Source organism: Pimephales promelas, chromosome 2 (assembly GCF_988280905.1).
Source record: "Pimephales promelas chromosome 2, fPimPro1.hap1.1, whole genome shotgun sequence".
Taxonomy (NCBI): domain Eukaryota; kingdom Metazoa; phylum Chordata; class Actinopteri; order Cypriniformes; family Leuciscidae; genus Pimephales; species Pimephales promelas.
The window spans coordinates 41,600,501-41,613,445 of NC_142770.1; the positions used below are offsets into that span (position 1 = coordinate 41,600,501).

Below are 12,945 nucleotides of genomic sequence, written 5' to 3' on the forward strand. Positions count from 1 at the left end.
ACCAATTGTAACCTTTTCAATAAAAGGTGACATCAAAAACAGTTGTTTATCAAGAGAATCACAACAAAAGGATCTTAGTAAAGTTAGTCCAAATGACACCCAAGGGATAAATTCTGTAGAAAAAAGCAGTCTCTGAGCAGTTTTCAATCTCATGGCTCTGACTTTAGCTGCCAGTTCAATCAGTCCTTGTCCTCCTTCATCTACTGGCAAATATAAGATTCCAGAAGGAAGCCAGTGGAATCCATCCCAAAAAAAATCAACAAAATCCTTCTGTAGTTTTTGTAGTAGTTCTTTCGGGGGGTTAATAACAGTCAGCCGATGCCACAGCATAGATGCTGCTAAATTGTTTACAACAAGCACCCTCCCTCTATACGACATTTGGGGAAGAATCCACCTCCATTTCTGTAGGCGACCAGACACTTTTTCATAAACGCCTTCCCAATTTTTCTGCATGTATTGCTCTGTTCCAAGGAAAACCCCCAGCACTTTAAACCCCTCTGAACTCCAGGGGCAGTGCTGAGGAAGACGAGGAGCAGGCCTACCTTCTTCCTCCCATTGGCCTAATAACAAAGATGTACTTTTTCTCCAGTTGACTCGAGCTGAGGAGGCTTTTTGATAAATCCCAAGAGCGGCTTCCAAAAAGCCCACATCTTCATTTGATCTTATTATAACAGTGACATTGTCAGCATAAGCGCTGAGTTTAACAGTTGCCATCTCTGATGTAAAATGGCCCGTTGTTGAAATTCCGCAAAGCTGACGCCTCAGAGTTGTTAGTAACGGTTCAATGGCCATGGCATACAGAATACCTGACAAACTACATCCTTGCCGTATGCCTCTCCCAACTAAAAAAGGTCTTGTGAGTGAGCCACTTATTTTTAAGAAACTATAGATATCAGTGTACAGTAATTTAACATAAGAACTAAATGAAGAACCAAAACCGAATGCTTCAAAACATTTAAAAAGATACTCATGATCCACGCGATCAAACGCTTTTTCCTGGTCTAAAGATAAAAACCCCACATTAACATTGTTATCTCTGGCAAAAGAAATCAAATCGCGAAGCAGAAACAAGTTATCAAAAATTGTACGTTTTGGAATACAGTATGATTGGTCTACGTCAATTATTGTTGATATGTACAGTTTTAATCTATTAGTTAAAGCTTTAGACAGTATCTTATAATCCACTCCAAGCAGAGACACTGGTCGCCAATTTCTAATATCCGCAAGATCCCCCTTCTTGGGTAGCAAAGTGATCAGTGCTCTTCGTAGACTCAGCGGTAAGGTGCCTCTTTGAAAGCACTCTAAAAAAACTGAAAACAAGTCTTCTCCAATCAGTAGCCAAAACTGTTTATAAAATTCTGCCTTATCACTCTCCCTCAAATGAGGAAGATCCTGGAGAAATGTTTTTGTTAATTCTCCATCACATGGTTCTGCACTATAAAGATTTTCATAGAAAAGCAGTGCTTGAGTAATTATTTCATGCTCGTCAGTCGTTTCACCTCCGTCTGGAAGTTTCAGATGACTTAAAACTCTTCTATCACCAACTTTCTTCTCTAAGTTGAAGAAAAAAGATGTTGGAGCGTCCATGGAATTAAAAGAAGTAAACCTTGCACGAATCAAAGTCTCTTTAGCTTTCTCTTCCAGGAGATTGTGGAGAAGAATTTTCCTTGTTTCCAATACTTCAACAGTACTTCCATCACATTGTTCAATGTTCAGCTGCAAAATGTCCTGTTCAAGTCGTCTTATTTTGTTTTCAAGAGTAATCTTATTGTAGGCAGTATACTTCTGACAAAACATTTTGATCTGAACTTTACTGATGTCCCACCACTGACTCAGGGACATGTACTGAGATTTACTCTCTCTCCACATCTCCCAGAAAAGTGAAAAAGAGTGCACAAAGTTGTGGTCCTGCAACAGCTTATTGCTAAAGCGCCAGTAGGGACATTTAAATGTGCTCTGTGCAGATGTGACATTGACAGACATATAATGATGATCTGAGAAAGGGGTGGGAGTAATACAACTATTAAAAAACTCAAGACGTGCTGCAGAAACCCTATTCAAGCTTACTTTTATCCATGTATATTGTTTTACATCAGGAAAAGCTTCTTTCCAAACGTCCACAAGATCATAATAAACAATCAAATTTCTAAAAATATCTGCTGACGGACCTATCCTGTGGGACACTGCTTAATGCTGTATGAAGTTTTCCAAAGAAAAGTGTGCGTTCAGTCCCAATATTAGGAGCATATACATTAAAAATTGAAAAATTCAACCCATGTAAAGCAACATCTACTCTTTGCATTCTACCAGGTATAACATCAAAAACGCTCACACTCTGTTCCTTAAACTCAACTCCAAGAAGAATAGCCACTCCAGCACTGTTACTTGTCTTGAACCATGACTCAGAAAAACCTGTCCATCCCATTCACTCTGCCACTGAATTAGATTTTTTACATCTGTGTGAGTTTCCTGTAGAAAAACAACACTACTTTTTTTCATCAAAATATAATCAAAAACACTAGTCCTTTTCAAAACCTCACGACACCCATTAATATTCAATGAACTAAATCTCAAAGGTGCCATGAAAAATAATAAAAGATAACCACACAATAAAATAACTCCACAAGGGTTATTTAACATCCAAAACTTTCTCATTTTTTACTTTTGCAAATTCAAAGAACTTCTAACGTTACTCAGAAGTTTCTTGAGACGGTACCGTTTTGGTTTATCAAGCTCTTCAAAGGAAGCTTTTCTCATAGCAAAGGTGCCGGATAATAAGAATAATTTTACATCCGGAGAATATGAATCAATTCTAGGTTTACGATGTCCTTTAGTAGTGTCCAAAAAGTGATTGATCTGCTGAATCGAATAAAGTTTGGTCTTACCTCCAGAGATAATGTCCGAATCCACTGCGTAATCTCTCATTAACTCCGTATCCGATAACATCCGTATCATCGTGATCATTATCAGAGTCTTCCATTAAATCCACAGGGTTTTGAGATGGCATGTCAACATTACACTGTTTAAACGCTTCCTCAGTATCACTCACACTTTTATCCAGCTGCGACTGTCCTCCATCGCCAGACAAATCAGTTTCAGGCACGGGCTTCAAACCCACCTGTCCCGGGCTCGTCTCCGGCTGCGTTTCAGTGGGAGCATGGCTCGGCCCGGCCACCTCCTCAACAGCCGTCTCCAGGCCGTTTCCAGAGGCCTCCAGCACCGATCTCCCCTCGGGCACGTCACCGAGCACAGAGAGCGCTCTGTCCCGCTGCGGTTCTGAGGCCACAGCGGCCGCAGCAACCTCCGCGCCGGCCGCCCTCTCGGTGCTCTCCACACCTGCAGCCGGATCGGGCCCGTCTCGCCTCGGACAAGTCTGTCTTACATGTCCAAACTCACCACACACAAAGCATTTCATTGACTCTGAACTTATAAAAACAGTGTAATCCTTTCCCTCGATACTCAATTTCACCGACAGATTCAATGGATCACTCTGAGAATTCAGAATCATTAACGCCTGACGCCAAAAAGACATCACGTGTCTAATCTCGGGATTTTTGCATCCCAGAGGAATCATTTTAATGGGACTTACTATTTTACCATACCTCTGTAGAATTTGCTCAAGTTTTTCATTTTTAACAAACGGAGGTATGTTAGATAAAATTACTTTCTTTGCTGGGCTTGACAAAGGTAAAACAGGCACAAAAATATTGTTGATTGTCAACCCGGTTTCAATTAACTCATCCACCATTTGGCTTTCACTAAGGAAGAACACAATAGCTTTGTTCATGCGAGAGGCAGATTTTATATTAGCACCTCCAATCACTGCACTCACAGCTATCAAACAATCCTCGACTGATACCGCGGCCTCAGGCATAGACTTACAACCATGTTTAATGGTTAACTGTGAAAGGTCCGCCATTTCCGACCCCATTATCCTCTCTTTCTGACCGAAGTCAGGAGAAAAAAAACTAAACCTATTAACTATGAATCAGTAATATCAAAAAAGAATAGAAGGGAAAAAAATAAATCTCACTCAAACAAAGAGACACTTTCACTCCCAGCAACCGGCTCCTTCCACACTCACTCCGCACATCCGCACAGAGAGAGAGAGAGAGAGAGAGAGAGAGAGAGAGACTCTTTATTCTGTTAAGTCACATCATCTTCATCAGCAAATAAAACAGAGGAAGAGAGATCTTCATCTTTATTTCACCAGATGACAAAATAATAAGGTGAAAATGTTTGTACAAATATAATGTTAATGTGTTTTAGTTTAAACGGTTGAAGTGATTTTAAGCATTTTGATTCTTGTATGTGAATGTGACTGACCTCAATCTCTCCAGTTTACAGTGTGAATCCTTCAGTACGGCACATAACTGCTTCACTCCTGAGCCTCCTAGTTTATTCCCGCTCAGGTCCAGCTCTCTCAGGTGTGACGGGTTTGATTTGGATGAGAACAGAGCTGATGTCAGGATGAGACTCTGTTTCTCTGTAATACTGCATCTACACAAACTGAAGACAGAGAAATAACAATAGTTCACATCTATGATCATCATCTTATTGAAGAGCTACAGCAGCATTTAGTTTCCAATAGTCTGTTTTAAAACCCAGTCACACTAGTTCTGTGCGCTGGAAGACACTGTTTCTTCTCTTTCATTTCTAACTATTTATTTGACGTCTCTCTTCTTTATTCTCTGTTGAAAATGCAGATTTCTGCGTGTACACCCACAGATGCTGGGAATAAAAAAAAATACAAACTACACTCTACTAACTAGATAAAAAACTGTGAAAAGATAAAGAACTATATAAAAAAAATGTGAGCAATAAGTAAACCCCCCAAAAGTGCACTGCTATAACCAATGAAACATAAGCCCTACTGTCTTCAAATAAATAAACTTCAGTCACACTGTAATTGCTGTACAGTATAATGACACTAACTGTAGTTTCTCCAGCTTGAATTGTGGGTTCATCAGTAGATCACTGAGGTTTTTCACTCCAGAGTCTCCGAGTTTATTCCAGCTCAGGTCCAGCTCTCTCAGGTGTGACGGGTTTGATTTCAGAGCAGAAGTCACATCAGAACAACCTTCATCTGTCATACAACACCAGCTTAACCTACATTAGGAGAGAGAGAGAGAGAGAGAGAGAGAGAGAGAGAGAGAGAGAGAGAGAGAGAGATAGAGAGATTTTTGATTTTTAAAATACATTTTATTACAAATCGGTTTTAATTCACACAAGAGTACATACAGCTGAATTAGAAACTCACAATATAGAGTTAAAAATCAAAGTATTACTAAATATATGACAAAGAACACCTTTTATACACCATCTTTGCTCAAACAACCTTAGATTCTTTGTTGCATTGTAATAATGGAAATCAATTTGAATTCTTGATTTCACTAACATTTAAAAAATCAATATTACATCTGTATCAGAATCTTTTTCAATTTTCCTTTTTCTGCTTACATAAATTGCCATTTTTGCTTGACCTAAGAAAAAGTTAAACAACTGACACTCATAAGATCGTTTTCTCGAATACTTAAAACCACAAATAAAAATCTCCATTGAGAAGACTTCATCAAACTGCTTAAATACATCTTGTAAATAAATAAACAACGGTTTTAGTCTTATACAATGCATAAAAGTATGAAACACAGTTTCTCTTTGTGAACAAAAAGGACATTCCTGATGAACTTCATGATTTATCCTTGAAACAAATGCATTAACAGCTATAATTCCATGTAAAACTCTCCATTGCAAGTCCCCTGTTTTTTTAAGCAATGGTGACTTATAAAGTGCCCCCCATTTAGGTCTAGTATTCTCACTTAAAAGTAAGACATTGCGCCATGGTGTATCTATTTTACCATCAAGACTCTTCTTATTGAAAGCTTTAACACAACACTCATACATAGCTTTACTAGATGCTTTTTCTTTCCCCAACAACCTCAAATTACTACACTTTAAAAAAAACCCATCACACATTTCCAAATCAGGACTCAAAGACACATTCGGAAATGGATCATCATTCTTTGGTTGAATACACCCTTCTTCAAAGTCTTTTAACATTTGTAACTCTTCTTTGGTAATGATTTTTTTCCACTTAGACAACAGCCGAGTTACCACCCGTGTTGACCTCATCTTCGACTTCTCCTCCATTGCTTTAGAGTCAGATAAATCATGTCCAGTTATACGAACTAGGCTTCCAAGAGTAACGATGTGAGATTTAATGAGTACGTCCATCAAAGCAGGAAAACATCCCTCTGACACGTCCAAACGTGATCCACAAATCATTGGTTCTTGAAGAGTCCAGTACAAAGAGTCTGTTATTTCACTTCTCGATATATTAAAAAGTGACCATACTTTGAATAAATTACAATAAAAAATAGGCAACTTAGATACAGAAAACTCCTTAACCCTCTGAGACCTAAGGGTATTTTTACAATAAATTTTCCGTCTGGTGTCATTTACTAAAAAAGCTTGTAAAATATCAACCCTTTGGTGCACAGACAATTGACACACCTCTTTTTTTTCAGGACAAATTGAACTTTCAGCTTATTTGTGTTACATTGATGTCACCTGAATGTAAAATAAGTTATGGGACCATAAAGACAAATGAAAAAATAAATCGGAAATGGAATCACTCAATTATTTATTGAAATCACACACAAATAAATAAAAGCTAAGCAATTTTCCTCTGGAAAATAGTTTGTTCATGTCTTTGGAGTCCTGGAGCACAGGAATAAACATTATAACTTGTACAGAACAAAAACTATTGACATTTTTCCAAAAGAAGTCCAGGCGTTTGGGGCCTCATGAAATTCACTGGTGCCAAGCCTCAAAACAGTTCCTATCAGCAATCACACAGAGGGCCACATCACAGGTTTTGCATTTCTATTTTATTTATTCTTTTATTTATTATGTTCTTTTTATTCTTTTATAATACATTTATACTACTATAATACTTTTTTACAGTAAATAAATAAATGGCACTTCAGCTGGGTCTATCCTGGTAATCTAGTTTCTCATCTGTCAAAAAGCTCTGTTCTCCTGAAAATCCTTCATCCTGCAATGCACCAAAATAGACCAGCGCTTTATTTACGTCCATTTCGCTGTGTTTCTCTGTGAATCGCGCGTCTCCGTGAGTCTCTCTATCTCTCTACACTATATCAGCGCTTGGTTCATGCGTAATGACGCACACCAATGTTTACAACGGATCAGCCTGTAATTGGTCAAAAACCATCACGTGAAAACATCACGTGATATCCAGGATGTCCGCTAGCATTGAGCTAGCGGCAAAAATGACGGAATATTTATGAATTATGGGCTTCAAGATTATCAAAGTTTGACATAAAGCGTTTGGATTTATTGCTGAAAACCTCTGAAAGGAAGCACAAGTTCCAGGCTGGATAGAAAACCTTCTGTAAAGGCTAGAAAGACCCGAAAGACACCCCCGTGATGGCTAGCTCGTTAGCTTTCTGTTGGAAAAAACGGTAAGAAAATCGATAAATCTGTCATCGAGTTATGTAAACATTTATCGGAGGTGACGTGTGGCATCGTCGACGACGCCGTCGGGCTCAGGGGGTTCATCCAGAACAAAGACTTGTCAAGACCCAGGCCTTCAAAGTTCCTAAAAATAATGGAAGCAACCAAACTCCAATTCTCATTCTCAGAACTTTCAAGAAACCTTTGTACATACTTTAGCCGAAAGGTGGCCACTCGACTCTGTAGATGAATCAAACCCTGTCCCCCTTCATTTTTAGGCAGATAAAAAACACTCTGTGGCACCCAATGTAAATTATCCCAAAAAAAAATTAACTAAAATAGATTGAATTTTTTTCAGAAGAATTACTGGGGGGTCGATACATGCTAGCCAATGCCAAAGAGTAGAGGCTGCCAAATTGTTAATAATTAACACCCGCCCTCTATATGACATGTTAGAAAGTAAAAACTTCCATTTATTCAAACGACCCACAATTTTCTCTTTTATCCCCTCAAAATTCTTCTTTACAGTTATATCATCTCCCAAATACACACCTAAATATTTAAACCCATCTCTACTCCACTTTAACCCCGCAGGGAGACTGGGTTGTCCATGAGTCCACTTTCCAACCAAGATAGCCTCACTTTTATTCCAATTTACTCTAGCGGAGGAAACAAGCATAAAATCCCTTAAAATCTTTGTTATCTTTGACACATCGCTGTGTTCTTTGATAAAAATAACAATATCATCAGCATAAGCTGATAGTTTAAATACTTTTTCACAATTTGGAATAGTTACACCCTTTAAATCTGCTCTAAACTTCCGTAAAAGGGGTTCAATTGTTAAACTATATAACATACCAGAAAGAGCACAGCCTTGCCTGATACCTCTAAAAACACTAAAGGGGGCACATAAGTCACCATTTACCTTCAGTAAACTTTCAACATCACAATAAAGAGCTTTTAACTTATCAATAAAAAAGCTATTAAACCCAAAAGCTTCTAAAACCTCCCATAAATAACTATGTTCAATTCTATCGAACGCTTTCTCTTGATCTATTGAAATCAAACCAAAATCCACATCAAAGAGCATACTGATGTCAAACATGTCTCTAACAAAAGAAATGTTATCGAAAATTTGCCTTCCTGGCACACAATAGGTCTGATCAGTATGAATGACCTCTTCCAAAACCCCACTCAATCTATTTGCCAATGCCTTGGACAGAATTTTATAATCACTACATAGCAATGACACAGGCCTCCAGTTTTTTATTTCACTCAGGTCTCCCTTCTTGGGCAGTAAAGTCAACACTGCTCTACGGCAGCTCAGTGGTAATCTTCCACTGTTTAGACTTTTGTTGATGACTGCAAGCAGATCGGCACCAATCTCAGGCCAAAAAGACTTATAAAAGTCTACAGATAGGCCATCTGGTGCTCTGCCGCCTTCCATGCCTTGAAGAGCTTTTCTTAGCTCTTCTAACGTTATCTCTCTACAGAGGCCGGTGTTCGCCTCTTCAGTCACCTGAGGAAGATCCTCAATAAACACATTAGTGTTTGACCTGTGTATAAGTTCACTGCTATATAGTTCTTTATAAAATTCTACCGCTCTCTTCCGAATTTCTGTATGATTTGACAAGAGTGCCCCATCTTTAGAACGCAAAGCATGTATACATCTTTTTTGGCCATTTTTCCTTTACAGATTGAAAAAAAATTTGGAAGATACATCCATCCACTCTATATTCTTATACCGGGATCTGATCATAGCCCCTTGTGCTTTCAGGTCGAGAATTCCTGCCAATTCTTTGCTTTTTCGATTTAAAATTTCAATAAGCTCTTGATTTTGTTCAGTTCCAATAGATTCTTGTAGTTTCTTTTTATCTTTTTCTAGATTTACCATTGAAATATTTATTTCTTTAGTGATGTTGTAAGCGTACTGTTGACTCAATTGCTTGATCTGCGTTTTTCCAAAATCCCACCACTGCTGCAAAGATTGGAAATCAGATTTAGTGGTTCTAAAGTCATTCCAAAAAAACTTAAAAATATCTCTAAATTCCATGTCATTTAAAAGACTGTTATTAAAGTGCCACATTGCACTCTTTGGTTTTACGGATCCTAAAGTTAAAAAACACTGTACTAAACTATGATCCGAAAAACTAACTGGAATAATAGAGCAATCTCTAAAAAGATTAAGTTGATGTCCAAAACCATAAAATCTGTCCAATCTTGCTAAAGACAACCTATTATTATAAGAATGAACCCATGTATATTGTCTGTGTGTCTTGTGAAAATTCCGCCAAAAGTCAACCAGATCATGTGTTTCTATTAATTGAATTAGCCTTTTTCGAGAAGCCATATGAGGCTCAACATGATTTCTATCTGAGGCAAATTCAGTGCAATTAAAATCACCTCCAAATAAGAACAAATCCTCAGTATTACAATCACTTAATGCTTTACATAATGTATTCAAAAAGCCCATTCTTTCAACTGCATTAGTGGGAGCATAAATACAACCGAAGCAATAAAAAGCATTGTCAAATTGAGCCCTTATTTTTAAAAATCTGCCTTTTACAACTTCTTCTACTTCATAAGAAATTGGAATGGAGTTTTTAGAAAATAAAATAGCAACACCGCCACTTAGAGATGAATTATGACTAAAAAAGGTTAACCCATCAAATTCCCTTGCCCAATCTTCCTCATTGGAAACATCACTATGAGTTTCTTGTGCAAAAAGAATATCTATTTTCTTTATCTTCATTAACTCATATAACTCAAACCTTTTCTTCCCTTCTCGTGCCCCATTTAAATTAAGGGAAGCAAAATGAAACTCCTTCATTAAAGAAAAGAAAAGGATAATCAAGACACAAAAAAGCCTCATCTCATAAGTGTAATTTTAAAACTATTCAGCATTAATTCCTAATTGAAATTGTACTTTTGTGAGAATTTTTTTCAGTCTATAAACTTCTTGATCAGAAAAAAGACCTTCACTCCTAAAACTCTTTGTTTTTTCTACAAATTGCATCAAATCAGGAAAGTATTCTGAAATACGCACATTTCTTGCATTCTTTGTTGCTCTCAAAAAGAGCTTAACATCATCCACACTGTAAGATTTTTCTGGAGATTCGTCTTTTGTCTGATCAAAAGTGACACTGCATTCTGAAAGGTCAGTGTCACTTTCAGTGTCAGTTTGACTATTTCCCAGTTTTTTTGAATTACTGTAGTGGCTCTGTTCCATTCTCCTTTTTTGTGGTGTTTTGAAAACACAATCAACTTGTTCCCCCCCATAATAAAGATCCTCGCCTTCTACCTCCATGTCTTGATTGATAACGTCTCGGTTACGGATGTAACCCTCGTTCCCTGAGTAGGGAACGGAGACGTTACGTCAGAAGTGACGGAGAATGTGGGTTTCGCATGAAAGCCAATCCTCTTCGAGTATTTAACAATGAGCCAATGGCATGCAATGCATAGCGTACTCCGCCCTACTCCGTGAGTATAAAAGGAGGAAGTGAACGCAACCGCAGTATGTCTTCGCTGAGGAGCCAAGACTGAACTAGGCGTCTACCCAGCGGTACAGCAGAAGTGGCAGGGAGACGTAACGTCTCCGTTCCCTACTCAGGGAACGAGGGTTACATCCGTAACCGAGACGTTCCCTTTCGTAGTCACTTCGAGTTACGTCAGAAGTGACGGAGAATGGGGGTCAATGCCATCACGCCATCTTCAAGCTGTCTTCCAGTGCCCTGCGAAAGTCTGGACCCCTGCACCTTACACTTTTTTTTTTCCCGGGATCCTACTTTAACACAGGATTACCAAGGTACACTGGGAAACATATCCCGGGAGGGACATGCTACCAGATGCCTACCGAAGGAGGACTTACAAATACACATATGGCCGTATAGGACGCATATGGAGATCACTGGAGCACCAACCGCAGGTGGCTACTAGAATTTAACTCCAGGGGTGGCAGATGGCTTGCCAAGGGAAGACACATGCTCATAGAGGCTTACAGTGGATAATACACATGAGACCGTTACCGTCGGGAACCGTGCACATGGAGGCACCTAGCCGGCATCCAGAGCAATAGCAGTGGTGCCCGCATCGTCGGTGCTGGAGGACTCAAGGCTTCAACGGAAGACACTGAGGAGATATCGCACTTATCCAGTCCGGGGAGTGGAATGGCGAGCAAGCGAAGACACCTAAGCGGGTCCAGTACTGGCGGAGGCGAGTACGTGGGAGGACACTGGCTCAATTCGCAGATTGTAGAATCTTGCGAAGGTGTTGGGTGTCGCCCAACCTTCAGCTCTGCAGATGTCTGTTAGCGAGGCGCCGTGCGCTAGAGCCCAAGAGGAGGCCACACTCCGAGTGGAATGGGCCGTCACAGCAAGGGGGCACGGACGGCCTTGCTGCTGGTAAGACAAAGCGATGGCGTCCACAATCCAGTGAGACAGCCGTTGCTTTGAGAGAGCCCTTCCCTTCTGGCTCCTCCCATGACAGACAAAGAGCTGGTCTGAGGTCCTGAACACTGCGTTCTGTCTACATAGGTGCGGAGAGCACGTACTGGACAGAGCAGTGCCAAGGCTGGGTCTGCCTCCTCCAGGGGCAGCGCTTGCAGGTTCACCACCTGGTCCCGGAAGGGAGTGGTGGGAACCTTGGGCACGTAACCGGGCCGGGGTCTCAGGATCACGTGAGAGTAAGCCGGCCCGAACTCTAGGCACGCTTCGTCAACGGAGAATGCGTGCAGGTCCCCCACCCTCTTGATGGAGGCCAATGCAACCAGGAGTGCTGTCTTCATGGACAGAAACTTTAACTCTACCGATTGCAAAGGCTCAAAGGGAGGCCTCTGCAGAGCATTTAAAACTACCGAGAGGTCCCAAGAGGGTACGAGGGGAGGACGAGGCGGATGTAGCCTCCTTGCTCCCCTCAGGAACCTGATGACCAGGTCGTGCTTCCCTAAGGACTTACCTTCTACTGCTTCATGAGAGGCGGCAATGGCCGCGACGTAAACCTTAAGGGTGGAGGGCGACAGCCTGCACTCCAACCCTTCTTGCAGGAAGAAAAGCACGGCACTGATCGAACATCTCCGGGGGTCTTCTCCGCGAGAAGAGCACCAGCTGACGAAGAGGTTCCACTTCAACGCGTAGAGGTGTCTCGTGGACGACGCTCTAGCGGAAGAGATGGTTGCCGCCACCGCAGGTGGCAGCGAACTCAAACCTGCCTCGTCCCGTCCAGGAGCCACACGTGCAGTCTCCAGAGCTCGGGACGAGGGTGCCACAGAGTGCCCCGTCTCTGAGTGAGTAGATCTTGTCTCAGAGGAATAGGCCAAGGAGGTGCTGTCGCGAGGAGCATGAGTTCGGAGAACCACGTCTTGGTGGGCCAATAAGGGGCTACCAACAAGACCTGCTCCTCGTCCTCCTTAATCTTGCACAACACCCGTGCAAGAAGGCTCACTGGGGGAAACGCATACTTGCGTGGGCCCCG

At 40.7% G+C, this 12,945-nt stretch overlaps 1 protein-coding gene across 1 annotated transcript in view; it reads right to left on the bottom strand.

Moving 5' to 3' along the window:
* LOC148997427 (NACHT, LRR and PYD domains-containing protein 3-like) overlaps positions 1 to 12,945 on the bottom strand; it is a 280,163-nt gene that overhangs the window by 35,762 nt on the left and 231,456 nt on the right. Inside the window, exons 8-9 of the mRNA XM_089122499.1 lie at positions 4,936 to 5,109; positions 4,327 to 4,509 (exon numbers count right to left, since the gene is read on the bottom strand). Coding sequence (XP_088978625.1) covers positions 4,327 to 4,509; positions 4,936 to 5,109 — 357 coding nt within the window. The remainder of the gene's footprint in view (positions 1 to 4,326; positions 4,510 to 4,935; positions 5,110 to 12,945) is intronic.